Source organism: Alosa alosa, chromosome 15 (assembly GCF_017589495.1).
Source record: "Alosa alosa isolate M-15738 ecotype Scorff River chromosome 15, AALO_Geno_1.1, whole genome shotgun sequence".
Taxonomy (NCBI): domain Eukaryota; kingdom Metazoa; phylum Chordata; class Actinopteri; order Clupeiformes; family Clupeidae; genus Alosa; species Alosa alosa.
In genome coordinates this window covers 25499583-25521100 of record NC_063203.1, presented here as the reverse complement: position 1 = coordinate 25521100, position 21518 = coordinate 25499583, and the positions used below count along the sequence as shown (strand labels likewise).

At 43.2% G+C, this 21518-nt stretch overlaps 3 protein-coding genes across 6 annotated transcripts; 2 read left to right on the top strand and 1 right to left on the bottom strand.

The window, feature by feature from the left end:
- Positions 1–11116: 11116 nt before the first annotated feature.
- On the top strand, positions 11117–15066 carry LOC125308527 (NTPase KAP family P-loop domain-containing protein 1-like). The gene is made up of 5 exons (XM_048265086.1): positions 11117–11219; positions 11839–11907; positions 12257–12388; positions 12656–14424; positions 14690–15066. The coding sequence occupies exons 2-5, from the start codon at positions 11895–11897 to the stop codon at positions 14867–14869; spliced, it is 2094 nt and encodes a 697-aa protein (XP_048121043.1). The 5' UTR covers positions 11117–11219; positions 11839–11894; the 3' UTR covers positions 14870–15066.
- Positions 14966–16821, bottom strand: bloc1s3 (biogenesis of lysosomal organelles complex-1, subunit 3). Of its 2 annotated transcripts, none has more exons than XM_048265085.1 (2): positions 16739–16821; positions 14966–16543 (listed from the first exon to the last, which is right to left on the bottom strand). In XM_048265085.1, exon 2 carries the CDS (start codon positions 16532–16534, stop codon positions 15950–15952), a length of 585 nt encoding a protein of 194 aa, XP_048121042.1. In that variant the 5' UTR covers positions 16535–16543; positions 16739–16821; the 3' UTR covers positions 14966–15949. The 2 variants fall into 2 exon arrangements, with proteins under 2 accessions (XP_048121042.1, XP_048121041.1); XM_048265084.1 differs by having other exon boundaries at positions 14966–16596; positions 16739–16797.
- A 53-nt stretch (positions 16822–16874) lies between these two features.
- On the top strand, positions 16875–21466 carry si:ch211-116o3.5 (uncharacterized protein LOC325902 homolog). Of its 3 annotated transcripts, none has more exons than XM_048265083.1 (4): positions 16875–16965; positions 17677–18137; positions 18604–18873; positions 19323–21466. In XM_048265083.1, the coding sequence occupies exons 2-4, from the start codon at positions 17729–17731 to the stop codon at positions 19985–19987; spliced, it is 1344 nt and encodes a 447-aa protein (XP_048121040.1). In that variant the 5' UTR covers positions 16875–16965; positions 17677–17728; the 3' UTR covers positions 19988–21466. The 3 variants fall into 3 exon arrangements, with proteins under 3 accessions (XP_048121040.1, XP_048121038.1, XP_048121039.1); XM_048265081.1 differs by having other exon boundaries at positions 17677–18143; XM_048265082.1 differs by having other exon boundaries at positions 16879–16948; positions 17677–18143.
- The last annotated feature ends 52 nt before the right edge of the window (positions 21467–21518 follow it).

Below are 21518 nucleotides of genomic sequence, written 5' to 3'. Positions count from 1 at the left end.
GTGAAACCTCTCACCAGGACTGCGTTATGCACCATTAATTTTACACGCCGGCCCAAATGAGACGTTGATGGTTGAAATGAGACATGCTAGATGATGGCTTCAATGTTCTGTTCTGGAGTGCCTGAAGGTACCAGGTGTTTAGTGGTTATTAAAAAGACTTCCAGGGGAAGTCCATTAAAGTCTCTCTTTCAAAGTCACTCTTTTTAATTCTGCTCAAAGCTGCATCGACCCACCCACCTCTCTCTCTCTCTCTCTCTCTCTTTCTCTCTCACTGTTTTCTCTCCCTCTCTTTCACTGTTTTTAAAAAGTATGGTACGGTACTCGAAGTATGGTATTGTAGTGTGGAAGCAATGATTTTACTAATAGTATTGTAAATATGGCGAAAAAGGTATTAAATTGTGTGGTGATGGTGATGATCTCCTTATTCTTTGCATGTTGTCATTATTGCTTTTTGAGTAAATGCCAAACCATTGTTATTTGTTTAAATGCCAATGCAAAAATTGTTTGAACATAATGTTCTTCAGGTAAAGTATTCTGTATATCTGTCACGTCGTGGGATGTCATCCTTTAATAAACTTTTGTTAGTGTTACATGGGTTGTGAGATATTTTGAAACCTTACTGGCTTGTATGACCTAAAATATTCCCTCTGTAAAAAAAAGAAAGTGTCGGAGATGCACTTAGCAGTCTTCTCACTGCCTCAGCCTTGGCATATCTGTCTAAAGGCCAGTATACCTGAGTCATATAAATGTGATAATTTGTCTTAAATGTCAGACCAATCATGTATCACGAACGACACGACTTCTGCCTAAACCCCTAGTGAAGCTGTCACCGTGACAGCGCCGTTTCATAACGATGCGTGCAGATTGGGTGCAAGGTGCTTCCGCAGTGGAAGCAGAAATAAACCAACATCCCCCAATTGTTTTTCTTTGGAACTTTTGTTTTTTTTCCGTTGTTGTTTACGCGAGTGTATATATGGGCTTGGATGGGCAGTGCATCACAACCCTGTTCTTGAAGTGCCTCTTTCATCAAGCTGAAAAGGAGGACAAAGTATCCAGCTGAGGGAAACTTGCAAAGACACAAAGAGGCATTTATTTCGGGTAATGGGATTTTTGTCAGTACATAATGTACACAGAGAAGCTTGTCACAGCAATCACTAGATAGTGAATGACAGGGGCCATTATCTGCCAATGCGTTTGCAGTGTGTGGGCCGAAATTCTGTTTATGTGCCTATTCAAAGCACTGCCTCTCTGGAGGTGAGAGCAAATGCTGCTACGCTGACCTGAATTGGCCCAGAGGGGCTGTGTTGGTACGCGTCAGTGTCGGTACCGGCGACAGCACCTGCAGCACCAATCAGAGCGAGCAGGAGATGAAGGAGCCGGCCGCCGCCCCCCCCCGCTTGCGTGCATGGAGATTGACCAAGGTGTCGTTGGCAAAGCACCAGGGACTTTCCAAAAAAAAAAAAAAAATAAAGCGGGTTTCCATGGAGACTGTGGCCTGTCGGCGGCCGCGTGAAGTAGAGGCAGAAGAAATGACAGGTCAATAGGCCTGTGGCGTTGCGTGGCGTTTCCAAGGGCCGACTCGACCCGCAGCGTGACGGTGTGGAGGACCTCACACTCTCGAACCGCGGGAGACAGAGTCGAGGACGAGATAGCAGAGAGGAAGAGCAAGAGAGAGCGGAGATGGAGAGAGGAAGAGAGCAGAGGAAGAGAGAGAGATAGAGAGGTAGAAAGCAGAGGAAGAGAGTGAGAGAGGGAGAGGGAGAGAGCAGAGAGAGAGAGGAAGAGAGCAGAGAGAGAGCAGAAAAAGAGCAGAGAGAGAGAGGAAGAGAGCAGAGATAGAGAGAGAGAGAGAGAGAGGAAGAGAGCAGAGATAGAGAGAGAGATAGAGCAGAGAGAGAGAGATAGAGCAGAAAGGTAGAAAGCACAGAGGAAGAGAGGGAGAGAATAGAGAGGGAGAGAGTGAGGGAGGGGGGGTGGTGGAGCAGCTGCTGGATGTATGCTGCACTGATGAAGGGCCCAGGGCGTCCAGTGGAAAAAATTATTCTGCCAAATCGGACATGTCCCATGTCTCTCGCCAGTTTTGTTTCAGCAAGCTGGAGAAATTAACCTAGTGTGGTGAACAAACGACTGTAAAAAAAACACAGACTGCATGGACGGCGACACGTACTTACTGTGCAGTAATGAGGCCAAAGTTGGTCTAACATCCTGGCAAAACCACCTGAGTCTGCGCAGAATCTGCCTTATTTGGTTGCGTTTCTGTGTTCCTTGCGGTGGGTTCACTTTTGACTGGCTGTATGTTGGCCATGTGTCTAACAGCCAATGGTAATTAGACCCCGGAGAGCCTTGACATTAGCCACATCTGCCTGAAGCCTGGCTCCAATCTGGCCCAGACATGGCATCCTTGATGTAGGCCTGATGTGTTTCATAGTCAACTATTGTCAGGGATGTTGGGTTTCCGCTGTTAAATAGGCCCTATGGCCTATGTTATGTTCTGCATAATTACAGGGAACCCAGGAGAGAAATTAAGCCCATATTATGCAAGACTGGTGTCTACATAAAAGCTCCCTTGGCAATGTGGTGAAACTAAACAAAATGAAAAGCCTAAAATCAAATGCTTCAGAGTACAATTACTTGTTTATTACATTATAATGCCATTAAAGCTTTCTATTATGCTTGTTATGCCTGACTAGATTAATCCACTGGCCTGATAATGCAGTACTTGTAATGGCAGCCTTTTAGAAAGGAGTATCCATCCATCCACTAATCTACCCATCCATCCATCCATCCACATATCCATCCATCCATCCATCCATCCACCCATCCATCCATCCACCCATCCATCCATACACCCATCCATCCATCCATCCATCCATCCACCCATCCATCCATCCATCCATCCATCCACCTATCCATCCATCCATCCATCCATCCATCCACCCATCCTGCCGTGCATCCATCCTGCCCTCCCTCCTGTGAGGTGTTATTTGCGGCTAGTGCAGTTAGGTTGTTGTGTAAGTGCTGAGTGTTAAGAGTTTGTTTCCTCCCAGGCACCTCACAGGATGTGTGGTTGCTTATCACCCTGAAAGTGCAGTGCTGAGCAGGGGATATTTGTTACCATACACGTAATTCACATCAGGAAGAGGCGAGGGGAAAGGGAATCACTTGCACCTGCTCTAAGTAAGTGCTAAGGGTATTACACAACTGCTATCTACTCTCAGGTAACTCATGAGTGCTTATTGTGCTGGCCCATTATGCTCCATTGTGTAACCGACAAGAGACTATTTATGAAGAGAATATTTAATATCTATCTAATGAACCTGCATAGAGGGTGCCTTGTGATTACATGATAACCCAAGGTTATCTAATCCTGATAGTAATCTGACCCCCAAGTCCAAAATATGTCTAAATATGTCCAGATATCTATTCTAAATCTATTTTCTTTTCTCAATTACATGGAACCAACATATTTGGGTAGGTTGTTAGAAGATTAAAGTTGGACCAAAACCAAGACATACTTTTTCAAGGTGAAAAAGATGACTTGGTGTGGTGCAACTGTAGTTCAATCTGTTCATCATCAATATGAACCAACTCCAGACATGTCAAATCTATGATGAAAAATGACTCGGTGAAACCGTGGTTGCACCCTTGATTAATATACATTAAAAAAAAATAAAAAATGGTTTGACGAGAACATTCTGGTTCAGCTTTGAACGCATTCTAAAGTTATGCGATGTTCTCAGTAAATACAGACTGATGACTGTCTACAAGGCTGCTCACTCCCCCCACTCTCTCTTTGATGTTGTTGGCTAATTGGTAAAATATTTATTTATTTCTGGAAGAAAAATCTACAAAATAAATATTTTTTTAAAAGGAGGAAAGAAAAAAAGGACTTAAGATATCCTTCAAGCTTAGCCGGAACGCTTCTGACTCATTAGCGGAGTCATTGAGAATAATAAATATCTGGAGGGATGCACTTCAATTGATATTCAATCACTCGTTAAGGCAGAAGACACCTCAGACATTACTGCTCATTCTCCAGCTCCACAGGTTTCAACCAGGTCTAATTAAACCTGAATTAACGGTGGTCTGCTACTTAGCATTTAAAACGTACACCAGACACTCTGGACGCCACGTCAATGGAGCCGGATTGGGCCGAGATCCGGAGTTGGCCCTGGCGTTGGTTGGAGCTGTTTGGGGCATGCGCTGCCCCCAGTGGGAGGGAGGAGTTACGATTATGCCAACTCAGCAGCGAGTACCTCCATTTGGCTTAAATTAGAAAGCTGTAACTGCCCCGGAGTAATTGATGATTATTTTATTTCCTCGGATTATTGACTTAAGTCGTTAAGAGACGCCGCAGGAGGCGTGTGGTGCGTGGGCAGGGGCAATGTGGGGGTTTACTCGAGATGATTTCCTCAGGATGTGGAAGTGCTCTCCGATTTAATGGAGACCCACTTTAACAGACACATTAGCAATCATTAGAGCCATGAAAACTTGATAGAAGTAGATCTTAACCTGCACTTGACCGCAGCCACAACAAACAGAAAGTGTTTGTTCATGTGTGCATTAATTTATTTATTTATTTATTTATTTATTTATTTATTTATTTACGGCTGTTGTTGTTGTAGTCAGCAAACCCTACCACCATGCCCACCACATCCCCATGTGCAGGGGCTAGGCTAGTGTTCCTCTCAGGGCGCTCACGAGGACCTCCTCTTTAGCAGCGGGGGGGATCTGACGCCCAAGTCAAGGGCACACGCCGCACCGCACCGCACCGCACCACACCACACCAGTGTGTTTCCAGGGGTGGTGGGGGGGAGGGAACATTCCCACCGCCAGATTTTTCACAGCTGGTCAGAGATTCATACCATTGACCTTCAGCCCTGTAAGCTTCTGGGCTACAGTCTCCCAGCTCTCTGCCATGACCTCTTCTGCAGGAACTGCACAAAATGGAGCGTGGGCTAAACCGCAGCGGAACTGTGAGATATGAACATGACTGCAGGACTAGCAGAGCGGCTAGTGTCCGGGGATCATGAGTCATGACCTCCCTTACTCCCCACATTTGACATGCTCAGGTTATGACATACATGCTGACATACCTGTGAGTCACACAGCTGCAGCCTTCACGTTGGGTTTAATCCAAAGTCCACGTACGTGAACCAAAGGCCACATACCACCACCACCTACAATTACCAATGACCAAGTATAACCATTGTGTCCTATGTGAATCTCAATGGAGAGATGGAATTCTACTCTTGTTACAGCCTTGCTCTCAGCAACCTCTGCCTTTCATGGAGAACCAGGACGTGTCATAATTCACCTGAGTGGAATCACATTATACTGTACGTGAATAGCTCAAGTGTGTGTGCTTGTATTTGTGTGTGTGTGTGTGTGTGTGTGTGTGTGTGTGAGTGTGAGTGTGTGTGTGTGTATGTGAGAGTGTGTTTGTGTGTGTGTATGTGAGAGTGTGTTTGTGTGTATGTGTGTGTGTGGTTGTGTGTGTGTGTGTGTGTGTGTGTGTGTGTGGAAGGCGGCTGAAAGTGAATAATCTCCATTGCTTCTCTTTGCAAAAATGCATGCCTGACCTTTCTGTAGTCTTTTGAGAAAAGCTGAAACATCCCACCTAACCCCCCTAGACCCACCACACCCCTGGTGTTAAAACCCAGATAATTGTTCATTGTGGGAAAAGGTTGGGTATTACAAATCAGCTTTTGACAAGACTTACTACCATCCCTCCTTATAACACCAGGATTATTCAGATACAGCCAGTCAAGCCACTAGGCTCGCTAAATCTAATTATGGCTCTACACTGGGTTTTTTAGAGAATAAAAAGACAAAATAAGGTAACACTTTATTTTAATGTGTCACTGTTACAGTGTACCTACCTAATTAGGTACAGTGGTACAACCTGTGTAACAACATGTACTATCATATGGAAGCATATGAGTAGCTTTATTCAAATGAGAATGCAATCTGCAATATGCAATTCAAAAAGACATTACATTATGCAATTGACAATTCATAATGCAATTTAATATTGCAATTTGCAATAATATCCAACAAATTGTATTTTAATCTGCAAAGTGACAATGAAATCCTAAAATCAATTCCAATAATTTTGGTTAAAAAATAGAATAAACATGGATTGAATTGCATTCCATTTTGCCATGGTACTTCAGTCTCAAAATTCAAATGGCAATTCATTTTATTCAAATGGAAAAGAAAAAGCGCCCCCGTGATTGCATTGCACTTTGGTCACGCTCTTTGTGTTGCAAAATTCAAATGGCCATTCAATCTGCCAAACGCATTGCTGTCTGTCAAGTCACTCGTCAAGGTGGGAACTAGGCTATGTCACTTATATGCTTTAATGTGCTGTCAAGGTGGGAACTAGGCTATGTCACTTATATGCTTTAATGTGTCGCTGTTACAGTGTACCTACCTAATTAGGTACAGTGGTACAACCTGTGTAACAACATGTACTATCAGGTACTATAATTGTACTTGCATTATGTATTTGTGGGTACCTACATATAGTTGTTACATTGTAATACTGAGTGCTTTTACAAAACTTTGCCAATTTGTTTAAATTTTCATCAGAGGCAAAGAGCTGACCTGAGACCTGCTGGATGGGGTAAATCTGGTCATGATAGATTTGATATAGAAATCATTCTTAGCTCCAGTCAAGGCCTCTTTGTCTTCAGTGTACATGTAACAGCTGTGTTGCTACAACCTTGTTACTCTTTGATACAGTGGAATAAACCTATTAAGTGTACCAGTTAATTACTTACATGTACATATGACATGTATGTTATGTCTTCGATGTCTTGGAACAGATCTACTAATTCACATGTACTGTGTGGTGTAACTGCAGACATGTTTCAACACATCAATTACAGGATGCATGACATCATTGACAGGATGTATATAATATGTCCATGTAAGTACTTAACTGGTACACTTTATTTTAATGGGTTTATTCCACTGTATCAAAAGAGTAATAAATGTGTACCAACACAGTTGATACATGTACTACAGTATGTAGGGTAATGGCAGACATGTTCCAAGACACCAATGACACAACATACATGTAATATGTAATTGTAAGTACTTAACTGGTACACTTCATTTTAATGGCTTTGTGCCACTGTATCAAAGAGCAATAAGTGTGTACCAACACAGTTGATATATGTACTATGTAGTGAATTGGTAGACCTGTTCCAAGACATCGAAGACACAACACAACATACATGTCATATGTACATGTAAGTAATTAACTGGTACACTTAATAGGTTTATTCCACTGTATCAAAGAGTAACAAGGTTGTAGCAGCACAGGTTGGAGCTAAGAATGGTTTGTATATCAAATCTATCATGACCAGATTTACCCCATCCAGCAGGTCTCAGGTCAGCTCTTTGCCTCTGATGAAAATTTAGACAAATTGGCAAAGTTTTGTAAAAGCACTCAGTATTACAATGTAACAACTAGGTACCCACAAATACATAATGCAAGTACAATGATAGTACCTGATAGTACATGTTGTAACACAGGTTGTACCACTGTACCTAATTAGGTAGGTACACTGTAACAGCGACACATTAAAATAAAGCGTTACCCAAAATAACACAGTAAATCAGCTATTTATAAAAAAGGGTACTCTACTTATTCCTCAAGATGCACAGCTTAATTTCGCACATGACAACACATACTATTCACCATTAAATGTGGCACATTGTCTTAATTGTGAAATCCCTATGATTTTTTCACAACAACTATTTGTCGCATTAAGGGTTCTATTGGTTAATAGGTTATTGTTAGAGTGTCATGTGTGCCCCTGTGTGTGTCTATGTGTGTGAATTGGTTGGGTTTTTATACATTGTGTGTGTGTGTGTGTGTGTGTGTGTGTGTGTGTGTGTGTGTGTGTGTGTGTGTGTGATTCAGTGTCTTGTGCCAGAGAGGATAGGGATGTTTCGTCAGGCAGCCTCATACCATCTTTCCATCAATATTCTCCACAGCCGATTAGGAGCAGCGTTGTGTGCATATTAAACACTCACGTCAGAAGGCTTTTCTCTTGCACAGCAGCCACTCCACGACGCCTTCCACGTGTGTTTGTGTGTGTGTGTTTGTGTTTGTGTGTGTGTGTGTGTGTGTGAATGAGTGAGTGAGTGAGTAAGTGTGTGTGTGTGTGTGTGTGTGTGTGTGTGTGTGTGTGTGTGTGTGTGTGTGTGTGTGTGTGTGTGTGCAGCCTTCCTCTCAAAGGATTTAATTTGACTGTCTCACCTGGTCCTGGGCAGCAGAATACCAAATCGTAAACGTGGGGCTGTGGACATGAGGAGGTGGGGAAGGGGGGCAAGAGTTTACTTCAAAAATCCCATTATTCCACAAACTCATGACGGCTCCCCGCGGACTGATGAGAACCCCCTGGCAACAGCCAAGTGGAAAGTGGTGAAAGGGCAAGAGTGCCCCCTAGTGGAAGAGAGACGCATGACAGGCATGTCTGCATCATTCCAGCCCACCCTCCCATTTTGAAATACAAGATGTCTTCCCACAGTGAGGCTGAGTCGTGTGCTGTGGAGTGTGGAGAATGTGCACTCACTGAGCAGAAATGCTGATAGTCATCAGATAATAATCTGTAACATGGTCAGGACATGGTCATCTGAACTGGCCAGACAGACATGATGTATATTCATGTCTCACTCATTTATGCCCACATGAATCTGTGCAAGGATGAGATAAAAACATAAGTGCTGTATTGTATAGTTTCTCTGTGCAAAAGGAGAGAATAGTATCTGGTGCTAATGTGGCTCATACTTCTTATCATCTTTTGATAGTGTGAAAGCTAAAATACTTCTTAGAGGCACTTTCTTAGAAAACCCTAGGTGTTATTTCACCTTAACATAACGTTTCCAAAATCATTTTGATGGCACATTACCTAATAACATGATGAACAGCACTTTTGCCATTGTCTGAGCAGCCTTCTATAGGTGATTACTGACCTAGCAACTTTCTGTGTTTGGCTAAGAACACTGCCCCCCTCCAAAATTGAAATAGAAATGGGCTGCTATGCTACAGGAATTCGGTGGCATCTTTCTACAGACTGCTGTCAGTGCGTTCCCTCTATATTCTATCGAAGTTAGCCTATGTTGCAAAAAATGCATATTTTGTTTGTTTATAATTGTGCTTCTCAACTGTAGGGGGACCCCGAGAGTAAAGCTTCTTTAGTGCTGCTTTAACATGCATGGATTAGGCTGCAGATAAACATGGATCATAGAGTAAACTTGTACAGAGAGAGAGAGAGAGAGAGAGAGGAAGAGAGAGAGAGGGAGAGAGAGAGAGACAGACAGACAGACACACACACACATAACATGTGAGATGTAACAGACAGACACTTTTTGAGTTTCTAGAACAAATAAAAACAAATGTAGTCATTTTTCACAATGTCATTGTGGATTTGCATTTAAAAACACACACAAGTTTCACCTTATCCTTCATCAAGATCACGCCCATTGGCCATGTTTTGAAATCCGATACGATACCAGGGATTACAAGCACTGGAGCACTGCTCTTGTCCTGAGTTGCTCCTTTCATACTGTGGCATACTGTTTAATACAGTACACTCTAAAACCACATGTTTCTATTCCAGAGAATTAAACAGTTGTCAATAATGTGTCTTTTTACTCTATCCTGCTTTTTTCCTGTCCCCAGGCTCCTCATGTGGGGAAAAAAACATTACGTTTTTATTAAGTGAGGGGGAAAGGCATATTGAATGGAGACATAGGAAATGATCAAACATCACCTGACACACATTCACAAAGACCACACGGTTCCACCTTTTCTAACTGCCCAGCATGTCATGTGTCGCCACATGAGATGAGGAGGGAGGAGGCACGGGGAAGTGTTAGATGACACTAAAGAGCTGAAATGTGCCATTTGACGTGCACTGCTCTATGGCTGGAAGTGTTTTATATAAATTGTCAGTTACTCATGAAAAGTGGACTGTCAAGCGTGGTGTGTTTCCATTCGCTGGGTTGCCAAATGACACCTAAATGGATGCAAATGTAGACATCACCACTTACAGCAGGTCCTATGTCTTCTGTCAGCAGCCTGTGTCCTGCATTCTCATTTACATGTGATGCGACTCTTATCCAAAGTGACTCAGCTGACGTCCGACACAAGCAAAAAACGTTCAAGCGATCAACAAGATAATATTGAGAGAGAAAGTGGTGTGAACATTCCACCTGATTCCACATTCCACTCAGATTCTCCAGAGAGGTAAGGGGCAAGGGGTTTTAATATTCATTTTTTTAATGTCATGAAAGTGCATTAACTCACAATTATTTTTGCAAATACATTCCTGCAGGGTTGCAAGTTATACGTTGAAGTTCTCATTTGTGTAATCAAATGAAATTCCCCAGTGGGAAAGTTAGCTAGTTACCACTGTGTGAAAACAAGGCAAGTAACTGTGAAGCTAAAAAGCTAGAAAGCTAATTCCTGCAGTGGCATCACAGTGGTAGTCAAGGCGATTACACTGTGAAATATGAGGCACATGACATTCAAATACTTTCCAGAGTCACTAAGTCACCAAGGAAAGGCAGCTTAAAGTGATTCACAGTTTTAATGAGATGGATATGTTAATGCACGCTTCTCCCCTTTTATATCTGACTCCACTACCCCTTCCCTGTAAATGTATGCCATGACATTTACAGTTTAAAACATAATTTTTATTCAACTCACCAAAAATTAGTAGAGCTACATAACTAAAGTTGATATATGCGTTTATGCATGTCTGCTGAACATAGCTGAGGTTTCCAAATTACACTAAATTAAAGAAATGGAATAATCCTGTGACAATATAGCTTCCCTTTCCGATAGAGTATGTCCTTGTTCACTTGTTCAACACTTCTCTCCATGCAGTTAGATTTGCACTGACTATACTCCGTACTGTGGCAATGTGTAGCTTTCTACACAAACGTGACCATTTTACAACTACTGTACATCAATATGTGTCTGTAGTAGGTGTGGAAAATAATCTGCCTGGAACGCCCCAAAGATACAAATCAGTGATGTTGATGAAGATATCAAGTGTGACATATACATGTCATGTTGTGAGTACAAACACCATCCATGTTGTTGGTCTGAACAGGAGTTGCTGAGCAGCCGGAGGACTGACTGAGTCTGCTCTGAACATACGTACAGGACATAACACACACAGTCACACCACACGGTAAGAAATAATTTTCTTTTCCACTTTAAATGCACATCAGACACGGCGATCAGGACCCGGGGAGCTGAGAAGGTGGGTGAAGAGATGGCCTTAGCGCCGTTCTTCTGCTGCGCTGATCCTTCTACATTATATGGTTTGAAAGAGATAGCTGTGTGTTTATGTTCAGCTTAGCAAGGCTGCTCATAAGGAACAAGATTTCTTGTCTTATCTGATCTCGAAAGCCAGATAAAATTATAGGGAAGGCAGCATCAAAGATAACCCCAGTGTCCTCAATATCAATATCACAGCTTCTCTTGTGCGGAAAAAATATATATATATATTCTTTTTTTGCACAGTGTGTAATAGCATCTCTTTCATTCAGAGGTCTTTCACTGAAGCTAACTGTGAAGTTAGAAACACGGATTGATAGTGTTCGTTTGCCACTGAATGGCTTTAATTCCCATAATGCAGCAGAATAAATTGGTCCCAAGACAGACATGAGTGAGTGCAGATGGGGATGCACTTGCTTTCTGCTCAGTTCCTCATAATTGGACACAAATGTGTTTCTCCTCTTTCATCGTAAAATGCCTGAACGAGTTCCTTTTGTGTTCAATTTTGCACTTTTGTTTTTGCACATTAGCTCTACGGTTACAGGAAGTGACACACCCAGAAAACCAGAGGAGCCAGTTCTCCAAAATGAACCAAAAAGGTACATAAATATTACAAATATTACTTTCACATTGTTTTGCCTGTATTTATGTATCTGTATTCATTTACATATATGTATTTTTGTTGTTATGTTCATAGACCCTACTCTCTTCAATAATTCCAAAATTAATTCAGCAGTCCACTAGGCTTATGTCCTCCCATTTCAATGACAAAGCACTCACATTTGCATGGATAAAAACATGTTGAAAGAGAAACCCTGGTTTCATCCTGTGTAATTGATCTGTTCACTGAGTTGAAACAGGCTTAATTTCATTGTGTGTAGTGCTACCCTCTGATCAGACCGGCTCTGATGTGCGTCCAGTCATGTCCTCCTGTCTGCCTTCCCTCAGCAGAAACCGTCCTTGATGATGTCTACGCATACAGCCTGTCCAGGGCGCTGATTAAGGTGGCACCACCGGCTACTGTGGGCCTGTTCTCCAACTGCCCGAGCCGGACAGAAACGGTTCTGAAGAAAATCAGGAGTGAGTAATGCTGTTTGAACATCTCTGCTTGTAGCCCCTAGTGGAGTTCCCCAGCCAGCCTCTTTGATATGCCAACATAAAGTGTTTGTCTATGGTCATGCCATCTGTTCTCTCCGCTTGCTTGCTTCAGTAGGCAGATTTCTGTGATCTGTATGACGGCGTTGACTTTAAAGTGACAGCATGATGGTGTTCTTCCTCTTCCCACTCCTTTCTTCTCCTTTCTTCTCTCTTCTGCTCTGCTTCTGGGCATCTTCCCTCGATCTCAAGCTTACATGAACCGAGAGGCGGAATGGCGGGATAAGAAGCACAAAGACGACAGGCCCAATCCAGCTTCCAGAAGTTTCCTCTCCCTCCTCCTCTCCATTGTCTTCTTGCGGCCCATGTGGAGTGAGGAAGAGGAGCGGAGGAGGAAGAGGGTGCGGTGGATATTCGTGCGGTTTAGCGCTTGGCACTTTGCGGGCTGTGACAAGCTCTGGGCAGGCTTGGTGATCCGCCTCTTCAAGGCCCTCCAGAAGGATTTTGGAGTGATCCCGCTGTCTGTGTACCGGTCCAGCCAGCATCCTTACCCTAAGAAGATCCAGAGGGGAGGCAAGGAGACCAGCTGGAAGTTCAGGAAGTTTCTCTTCGTGCCACTTTGGTTAGCTGTTCTATTTGCGATTGTCATAAGCATCGGAGCGAGCGTTGTGCTTATCAAGTCCGGCTTCCAAATGAAACGTGAGATCGCACTGACCTGGACAACGCTAATGGAGTCGGTGGCCATCGGAGCCCTGGCTCTTCCTGCCATGGCAGGCCTGCGCTTTTTCTTACTTACATTCAAAAACCTGTTCTACAACCAAGGCAGGAACATTCTGAAGAAGATGAACAGCACAACAGTCAGTGATCAGCTGGGGTTTATGAACAAAGTGAGGAAAGAGGTAGCTGTGTTGGCCGACTTCATCCACTTCATGGAGATCTTTGAGAAGAGGAAAGTGCGGGTGGTTCTGGAGATCACCAACCTGGATCGCTGCAGCCCTGATAAAATAATTCAGACACTGGAAGCCATCAATATCCTGTTGTCAGGTGACAATGTGCCATTCGTTTCCATTCTAGCTATAGACCCAAGTGTTGTTGTGAAGAGCTTGGAGAACTCTATTTTCTTTGCCAGATCACACTCGAACAGCTATGATTTTCTGAATCAGATTGTTACCCTGCCATTCAACGTGCCTGAAATGTGCATCGAGTCTAAGTGTTCGGCATTCAAAGTGCTTGCCAACAGTCATCTCGAAGTGTGCACAGTGGAAGAGGAAAGTGACGAGTCTAGAGATCTGAACTCAAAAAAATCTATTCAGCTCTCGGTGCTTGGGGACGCTGAGAGCACAGTCCCTTTCATTAGAAAAAACAAATGGGACGAGGGGTCTCTTGAGATGGCACTGACATGGGAGATCTGGGCAAAAAAAGTCAAAACAATGACCAAGGAGGCTTTAGAGTTTACATACGATCAAAGCAAACCACTGCACATGTACCTGTTCGGAAACAGTGTGCACATGCGAAGGATTATCAACTCTGTGCGAGTCTCCATCATAGTCATGGATGCTGCTTATGGCGGTGATGTTGTGGCATCAGACATTGCCACCTGGGTGGTTCTGGCCAATAACTGGCCGTGCCGACTGAGTTGGATTCTGCAATGTGTGGAGGACTGGCATCAGAGGGCAGACATGCACGAGAGCGTCAGTGCGCCGACGCTAACTAAACCGCTTTGGGAGGTCTTCATTGAGTCCAGGCATGAACTACAAGAACTCCAGAGCAGCACTGAATGCATTCTAGAGCAGGACGGAGACCCAGAACTGTTTCAGAGGTTCCTAAAAGTGGATTTTAGATTCACGGTTAGAGAGGTGGTGAGGTTTAAGCCATGCACTGTCAACCTGGACCACTCCATCAAGAAAGAATTAGCTAGGTTTAGAGAGAATAGAAGGAGAAACATCGCTGCAAACAACTCCCGTGTACGTCCCCAGATAGGGAAAATTGCTGACATGAGCACAGACGACATTGGCAATGAGGTACAGTATGTATTGTTTTTGTGTGTTTGTTTGTTTGTTTGTTTATTGTGATTCCAAATGCATTATCCACATGAATGTGCTGTAGTTGATGAGACTATTTGCGTGTTTATTTCTATGTAATTTCTTGCCCTGCGGCCTTCATTTGTGAATTAATGTGTGTTGAATACATAACAACATGAGTCCTCACACATAACATACTTGTATTCTTGACATTCCTGAACCATTCATGAAATCCCACTTGGAAAATGCATCTCTTTCTTTGAAGATGGAGAGGTTGAACCTGCCAGAGAAGTGCCAGCAGTTGCTTATGGCCAGTGGACTTGATGGGGCAGCCTTGGCTTATGGAAATGAAGACGAAATAAGACAAACCCTTCAGATGACTTCACAGGAGTGGAGTATCCTCTACAGACGCCTCATGGGACTGAAAACATGCAGTAAACACTAAATCGTATAGGATACTGATTAAGTTAATATTATGAAATGAGAAAAATGCAGTTTTCCCATTATTGAATTTGAACACAAGTAGTTTACATTTGCTGAATACCTTCTAGTTGTCTTTTTTTCTTACATGGCTTTTTTTCACAACATAAAAGTTAAATTCTGTTGAGAACAAAATGTACATAGAAGATGTATTTTAGCCTTTCTGGGTTCTATAATCAACATTCAACAGTGTGAACAGTGCATCTACATTCTGCATTCACTGATAAGAGACAGCCATGTCCGTCTGCCAATTGTTAGGTAAACTGATGGAATGGAATGGGTTTTATTGGCTAAGTGTAATATGAAACGTGTTTGTTTAATTATCAGTTAATTCTCTGTTCATTTTCAGTTTGCTGATTTAATACTGCCTTCAGTTCAGAAGTTCATAATGTGCATTTGACAGCTGTCAAAACTTGAAGATGCCTAGAGTGACCTCTCCTTCTCCCGACCTATTTGATTATTGAAGTGCTGTGGTGTGGTTTAATTAGAGATCATATGTGTATTGAGTTGCCATGTCAAGGATGCATTTCAGAGAAATAAGACAGGAAAGATTGCTTTGAAGGGTCTCATAAAGCAAATATTAGTTTGTGGTTACAGGTTAAGTTTGGCCAAATAAACTCAATAATTTAACCCTGACTGCATACATTTTCAGGTTTATTAATGTAGATGAATTGTAGACAGACATTTGTAGACAGACACGTGTGTTTGGATTGCCATCAAGTACTCACAGCATGTTAAGTGCTAGTTCAACACTGACATGAACATTGTATAATAATAATAATAATAATAATAATAATAATAATAATAATAATGTCATTTGATAGCATAAATAAATTTCACCCATCATAGACAGTTGGATCTGCCGATATGCATAACTAACATGGTCTAGGCCTATGCAAGATTTATAAATTGTAAACAATCAGATTAATGACATTTAAATCACCTACGCATTGTAGCCTACTATTTGTAATTGTCAGGCACTTTCATTCAAAAGACTTCGTCTAGACTCGCTAGATTAAGTTTTTTAGATTTTGAAAATAATACACTATTGTCCTGGTACGGATGTTGGTATTGTGATATCAGGAAGAAGATTACAACTCGTGATAATTTCAATCTTTTCAGAGACAGATTTGAGATCTTCTAGAATGAGACGGATGTTGTGAGAGGCGTTGATTATGCCACTTTGGGAGTTATTAAGACTTGCCGTGGCCAAACGCACGTCCTTCGTGGCATTCTGGTAAACCTGTCGAAAAGTCTGTGACACATCGGCGCAAAGGCGCCCGTTACTTTCTTGGAGCTTCTGCTGCAGCAGAGTGCTCTCTTGACCGGTCAATTCCGACCTCATCAAGTCTTTCTCAGGAACTGGTACGAACTCAGGTGTGGATCTCATCACAATGAGAGGAGGTAGGTCTGAGCGCAAAGACTGCACATTTTCAGAGCTGACAGCATACGCCACCTTGCAAGCTTTCTCCACTTCCCCTTCGCTATCCGTCTCCGATGCTTCCCCGGGAACTTTCAGACCAGATGTAGACGGGTGTACTGGAGTCAGGGACGTAATGTAAACCTCGTCATCGGAATCTGTTTCAGAAGCTTCTCCTTGTACCACGATCTGGAATTTGTTGCTTGCCATCGCGCAGTCCTGCATGCAAAATGACAGGAAAGTGATATCTTCTCCTGCAGGCTTGCTATCAGCTAATAGAACAGAAATTAGCTATCGGCATAATAACAGAGATGAACAGAAACCATTGGCTCGAAACTATATATATTGCAACTTTACATCGAAAATCAATCAATGCACTTTGTTTAAAAGTTATAAAAATGTTAGTTAGCCTACCTAAACGGGGAGATTGAATCACAACTTCGGTTAACACAAGTCATGTGAATGGCAAATACACTTCCTTGTTGTACGCTGACGTTTGACCAATCACCAGATTGTTTTGTATATCATGTGACCAGAAACCATAGTCACATGATCAAGACGTAAACATGAGCTCCCTGACGCAGGCAACCAAATGCTGCATGAAATGCGGTGAAGAGAAAAGATGTTTGTAATATATTACAGTAAGCTTTCGAATTATTTGACCTAAGTCAGTGCGTAATATTAATTCCTTTTTTCTATCATTTTAAAGATCATGCACAACGTCATTGTTGTATATTTGAAACTGAAGCAGTTAGCAACTGCTAGCTAGCCCAAACCTGTTCAGTGGCAGTGGAGAATTCTAAGTTCCTCTTCATAAATATGAAATAACGGCTGAAACCTGTTGGCACACTGTTAGTTGCATTTGAAGACGGTATTTCACTGTTATGCCACATCATAAATGTAAGGCGAGAGAGATGCCTTTGAAACCACTAAACATATCTGCAGTGTAAGACAACGGGAGCGACAGATCAATAAACTACCCAGCTCCTGTCGCATTCGCTCACTCTTATCACAACAGCTGACTGCTTTGATGTAATTGTTGGTAGTTTTCCTACTGTTTTCAAATCAGATCTGTATAATTTGTAAAACAAATCTCCCACCACAGGCTGTCCTGATATTTGCTGAAGCACCATTGATTACAAATGTGTTCAGTGGGATGACATATCAAATATATTTGTATCATGGTATTATACTGAACTGCATCTGCAGCTCCTTGTATGCTATAGATGCTCACATTATCTCTACAGAAGAAATAGAGACACTCTTATTCCACCTGAATCAATTTAACAGCCATCTGAATCAGTTGTCACCTACTTGTTACTCATCAGATGACTCCTATTTTGTGTTTTTAGTATTGTGGCCCATGGGCTACTAGGCAGCCGGGTGGCACACAGGAAGCAGACCATGAACCTTGGCGAGCGCCGGCCCAACAAGTGGTGGACGGAGTCGGACACGTTCGCCATGCTGACACTAATTGAGCAGCTGGACCTGGTGCACGAGCTGGACAAGAAGCGCCAGCGCAACGACTTGCACTTCCGCCGGCTGCGCCACAGCCTGGCCAAGCGCCACATCCACTTCACCGTCAACCAGATACGCAACCGCTGGAAGAGCCTCAAGCACAAGTACCGCAAGATCAAGACGGCCAGCTACCGCAGCCCTGCCGCACGCCTCTCCGCCATGGAGAGCTTCCGCTACTTCCGGATGCTGGACCGCATGCTGGCCCACAAGCCCAGGGTGGGAGCCCCAGAGGAGGGCTCGACGGTGGGACACGATCTGGTGCTCACCGCCTCTGACCTGGAGGACCACACTGACAGTACTGGTGCCAACTCTTTGTCTGTCATTGTGCTCCATGCATGAAGTAACGTCTCTTAACTCATTCTGATCGGCTATTAGAGTCCCCGTTATGCGTTCTCCTCTCTATCTTATCCAGCTTGCTCCTTATTTATTCATTCCTAAGTATGCATTGCACAAGCTGTTATTTGATTCATAGCATGGGGATCTGCAAGAATCTGTTCAGAGCTTGCTTGTCCATCATGCTTTTAGATGGCATTATCACAGTTAGAACAAAGTAGAGAAATCTCTATAATGACCGCTAATGTAGAACGGATCTGGCATAGATGAGGGCCTGATCGGTTCATGCTTCCTGACATAACATACCTGACGCATAATGACCTAACGCCAGATCCGTTTTGTGTGGCTTTTGATCCGTTTTGTGTGGCTTTTGCTTTTATTTTGAAGAGACATTCCCTTCTCAGCTAATGCAATTTCCTGTCTCCCAGGTGATGTTGCTCAGGCCTGCACCGCTGCCCCCTGGCACGACCCCCTTGTCCCAAAACTGGAGAGCGGCGAGGAGGTGAAGCCGGATCCGGACGAGCCCCCAAACCTGGACCAGGCGGACTGGGCAGTGAACGGGACAGATGAGGTGATGACCCTGGGGCTGTCCGGCGAGTACCTGGGTGCGGTGAAGGCTGAGCCTATCCCCTCCTCTGGCCTGCACAGCCTGGAGGGCGCCAGGGAGCCGACCAGCTGCAGCTCCGAGGAGTTTCAAGGTGAATAGAATTCTTTAATGTCATTGCACAGAATACAACGAAATTGGGTGGCAGTCCTCTTGGTGCTTATAGATTAAAAAACAGTGACAGTGAGATAGAAAGGGAAAAGTGCAGAAGAGAGAGACAGAACCTCCAGCCAGTGGTGGTGTGGTGAGGAAATATACAACACATTGTTATTCATGGCTCTTGCTTCTGTGGCCTTACATTTCATGCTGTCTGTGTAATAGGATTGTCATCAGATTGGTTTTCATTTTGTTTATGATCATGTTCATATGGCCTTGTTCACAAGGTGCCATATAAAAAACAAATTAATCGATTGAAGTGTTTTGGCATTACATTAGTGTCATATTGAATTTATGTTTTATGTTATGGCAGGACACCGACCTGAAACTTGTACACTGCGTTCTTCATCTTGTGTTACGTTCTCCCTCTTGTGTCTTTTCGGGCAGGCACCTGCGAGGACACCAGTAGCCTGATCCTCCAGCAGCTGACCATCCTGAACCACCAGCTGAGCGAGCAGCTGGCCGAGCAGAGGGCCTTCCACTGCAGCATGCTGGGCATGATGGACCGGCAGATCGAGGTGCTGGAGCAGCTGTCCAGCGTCACCCGCAGCCAACAGGAGGCCAAGGTAGCCAGCGCTAACGCTAGCGCCAACGCTAGCGCCAACGTCACCCCTGCTGCCGCCAACGCCTCACTTTCCGACGTGAGCGAAGACTGCCTGAGCAGGAGGGTCCACGAGGTCCTCCTGCGTATGCAGATGAGGGACGCGGAGCAGGCCCTGTCGCCAGCGACGCCACCGTCGTCGCGTTTATCCAAATCCATCCCCTCAGCGGAGCCCGAGCTCGAGCCCGCTCCCACGTCAGCGCCATCCTCCTGGACGGTGTCGCTCCTGGAGACCTCGATCAAGCAGGAACCGTCCCCAGATCCGGCCGACACGGACAGCGCCGTGGACTCTGGAGCTGCCGGAGCCAAAGAGGAAGCGGAGGCTCTGGCCGACAAGGCAGATGTGGACACACCTGGTCTAGCCGAGGATTCCCAGCTAGAGAGGCAGCCCTCCTCCCCGAGGAAAGCGACCTTGGTTAATGGCCTTCTGGACAGCTGCCTGGACCAGTGAGCCGAGCACTTGCTGCATCTGTGATCCTGCAAGTTCCTCTGTGTATGGACACAACGAGATAATGATGGTTATGACTTCAAAGGGAAATTATTTTTTTTCTTTCTTTATTCCAGAGTGGTCTTGTGCTGTTAAGTTAAATTGATTAAAAGAAAAGGTATATAGACATGAAGATGAGATGCTTCTTAACTCATTCGTTTTTAAAAAAACAGTGTTTTTAACATCCTCCCAAACTTTTGAATACGTTCTAGCCCTGATGTTTTAGTCAGTGGCCGCCTGCTGTCTTATGGAGGTTGAAGATTTCTTAGGAAGAGGTGATATGAGGATTTGTTTTGAAGCGGCTTATTAATCTACTTTCACTTTTTAATGAAGAGATGAGGACTACACAAGCATGGGTGGATCAAGCTACTCGCATTACATTGAAGTTAGATATTTTGCACATTTTATTCATCTGTTTACTCACAATAATTAAAAAAAAAAAACTCCCCATGGTCTGTGTTATAGATATCATATGGATTTTCAGGTCATGATACAAAACTCCTGAAACACAAATGTGCAATAATCTATTATTATTATTATTATTATTATTATTATTATTATTATTATTGAAAGGGCTGTCATGAATAAGAAACACTGGTTAACTGGGAGAGATAGAACAAGTTGGTCTGACTGTAATCTGTTTGTATTTTTGTTATGGAGCAGAAAACTGTATGTATGAACTATTGGTTCAGATCATGTGAGTTATTTTGCCTTCGGTTTCAGAAAGAGTGGAGATAACTTTATGGATGATCTTTTTATTATTATTTTAAGGTGTATGTACTCTCCCCAGTCAGACAAATTCAGTATTTGAATGATCATGTGTTTGAGAGTATAGTGTTTGTATCCCTCCTTATGGTAGGAGACAGCTGGTTTCAGTGTGCTAACAGATATGTTTTTTTCTTCTTGTTGGTTTCCTATTTGCCATGGTCATTTATTTAAGCTTTTAGCCTCAAGCAATACCGACATATTATAACCCTCGGAACTACATGTAAAAGGTGCTAAATTGGTATGATTATTTTCAATTTATTATTTTTTGGGTAGATACTGCAATTGAACACCAATATATTTTGCTAGTTTGAAAATATTGCAAGCTTTTTTTGTCTGCTGGTGAATTGAGCTGAAAACCATGCAGTGCTGCAGACAAGTATAATGTAGATGGGGCAAGTCCAGAGGCTTTAAATCTTGTACATGACAAAGAGTGAAATGCATGGGGATCATCAGATTGTGAGGATAGTCTTCAGTTGAGCAAATAACCTAAATGCAAAAACATATGGATTTCTTTGCAGTGCTATAGGCGATGGAAGAGGCATGTGCTTCATGTAAATAGCAGGTTTAATCTTTCATTGGGTGACTACTATTTATCCAATAACTCTTTAACAGATTGTGTTTTGCAATTTGTTTCTCAACAAATGTCATTAATAAATGTCATTATTTTTATACGAATCTATATACTTCTGTGTGTTTTGTTTTATTTGTATTACCTTTGTAAAGGCTG

Coding starts and splice junctions, on each gene's coding strand:
- LOC125308527 (XM_048265086.1), top strand. Junction 12,389..12,655: donor GGTTCTGAAGAAAATCAGGA/GTGAGTAATGCT, acceptor CTCGATCTCAAG/CTTACATGAACCGAGAGGCG. Junction 14,425..14,689: donor CAGACGACATTGGCAATGAG/GTACAGTATGTA, acceptor CTTTCTTTGAAG/ATGGAGAGGTTGAACCTGCC.
- bloc1s3 (XM_048265084.1), bottom strand. CDS start 16,549: ATGCAGGACTGCGCGATGGCAAGCAACAAATTCCAGATCGTGGTACAA.
- si:ch211-116o3.5 (XM_048265081.1), top strand. CDS start 17,729: ATGAACCTTGGCGAGCGCCGGCCCAACAAGTGGTGGACGGAGTCGGAC. Junction 18,144..18,603: donor GGACCACACTGACAGTACTG/GTGCCAACTCTT, acceptor CCTGTCTCCCAG/GTGATGTTGCTCAGGCCTGC. Junction 18,874..19,322: donor CAGCTCCGAGGAGTTTCAAG/GTGAATAGAATT, acceptor CTTTTCGGGCAG/GCACCTGCGAGGACACCAGT.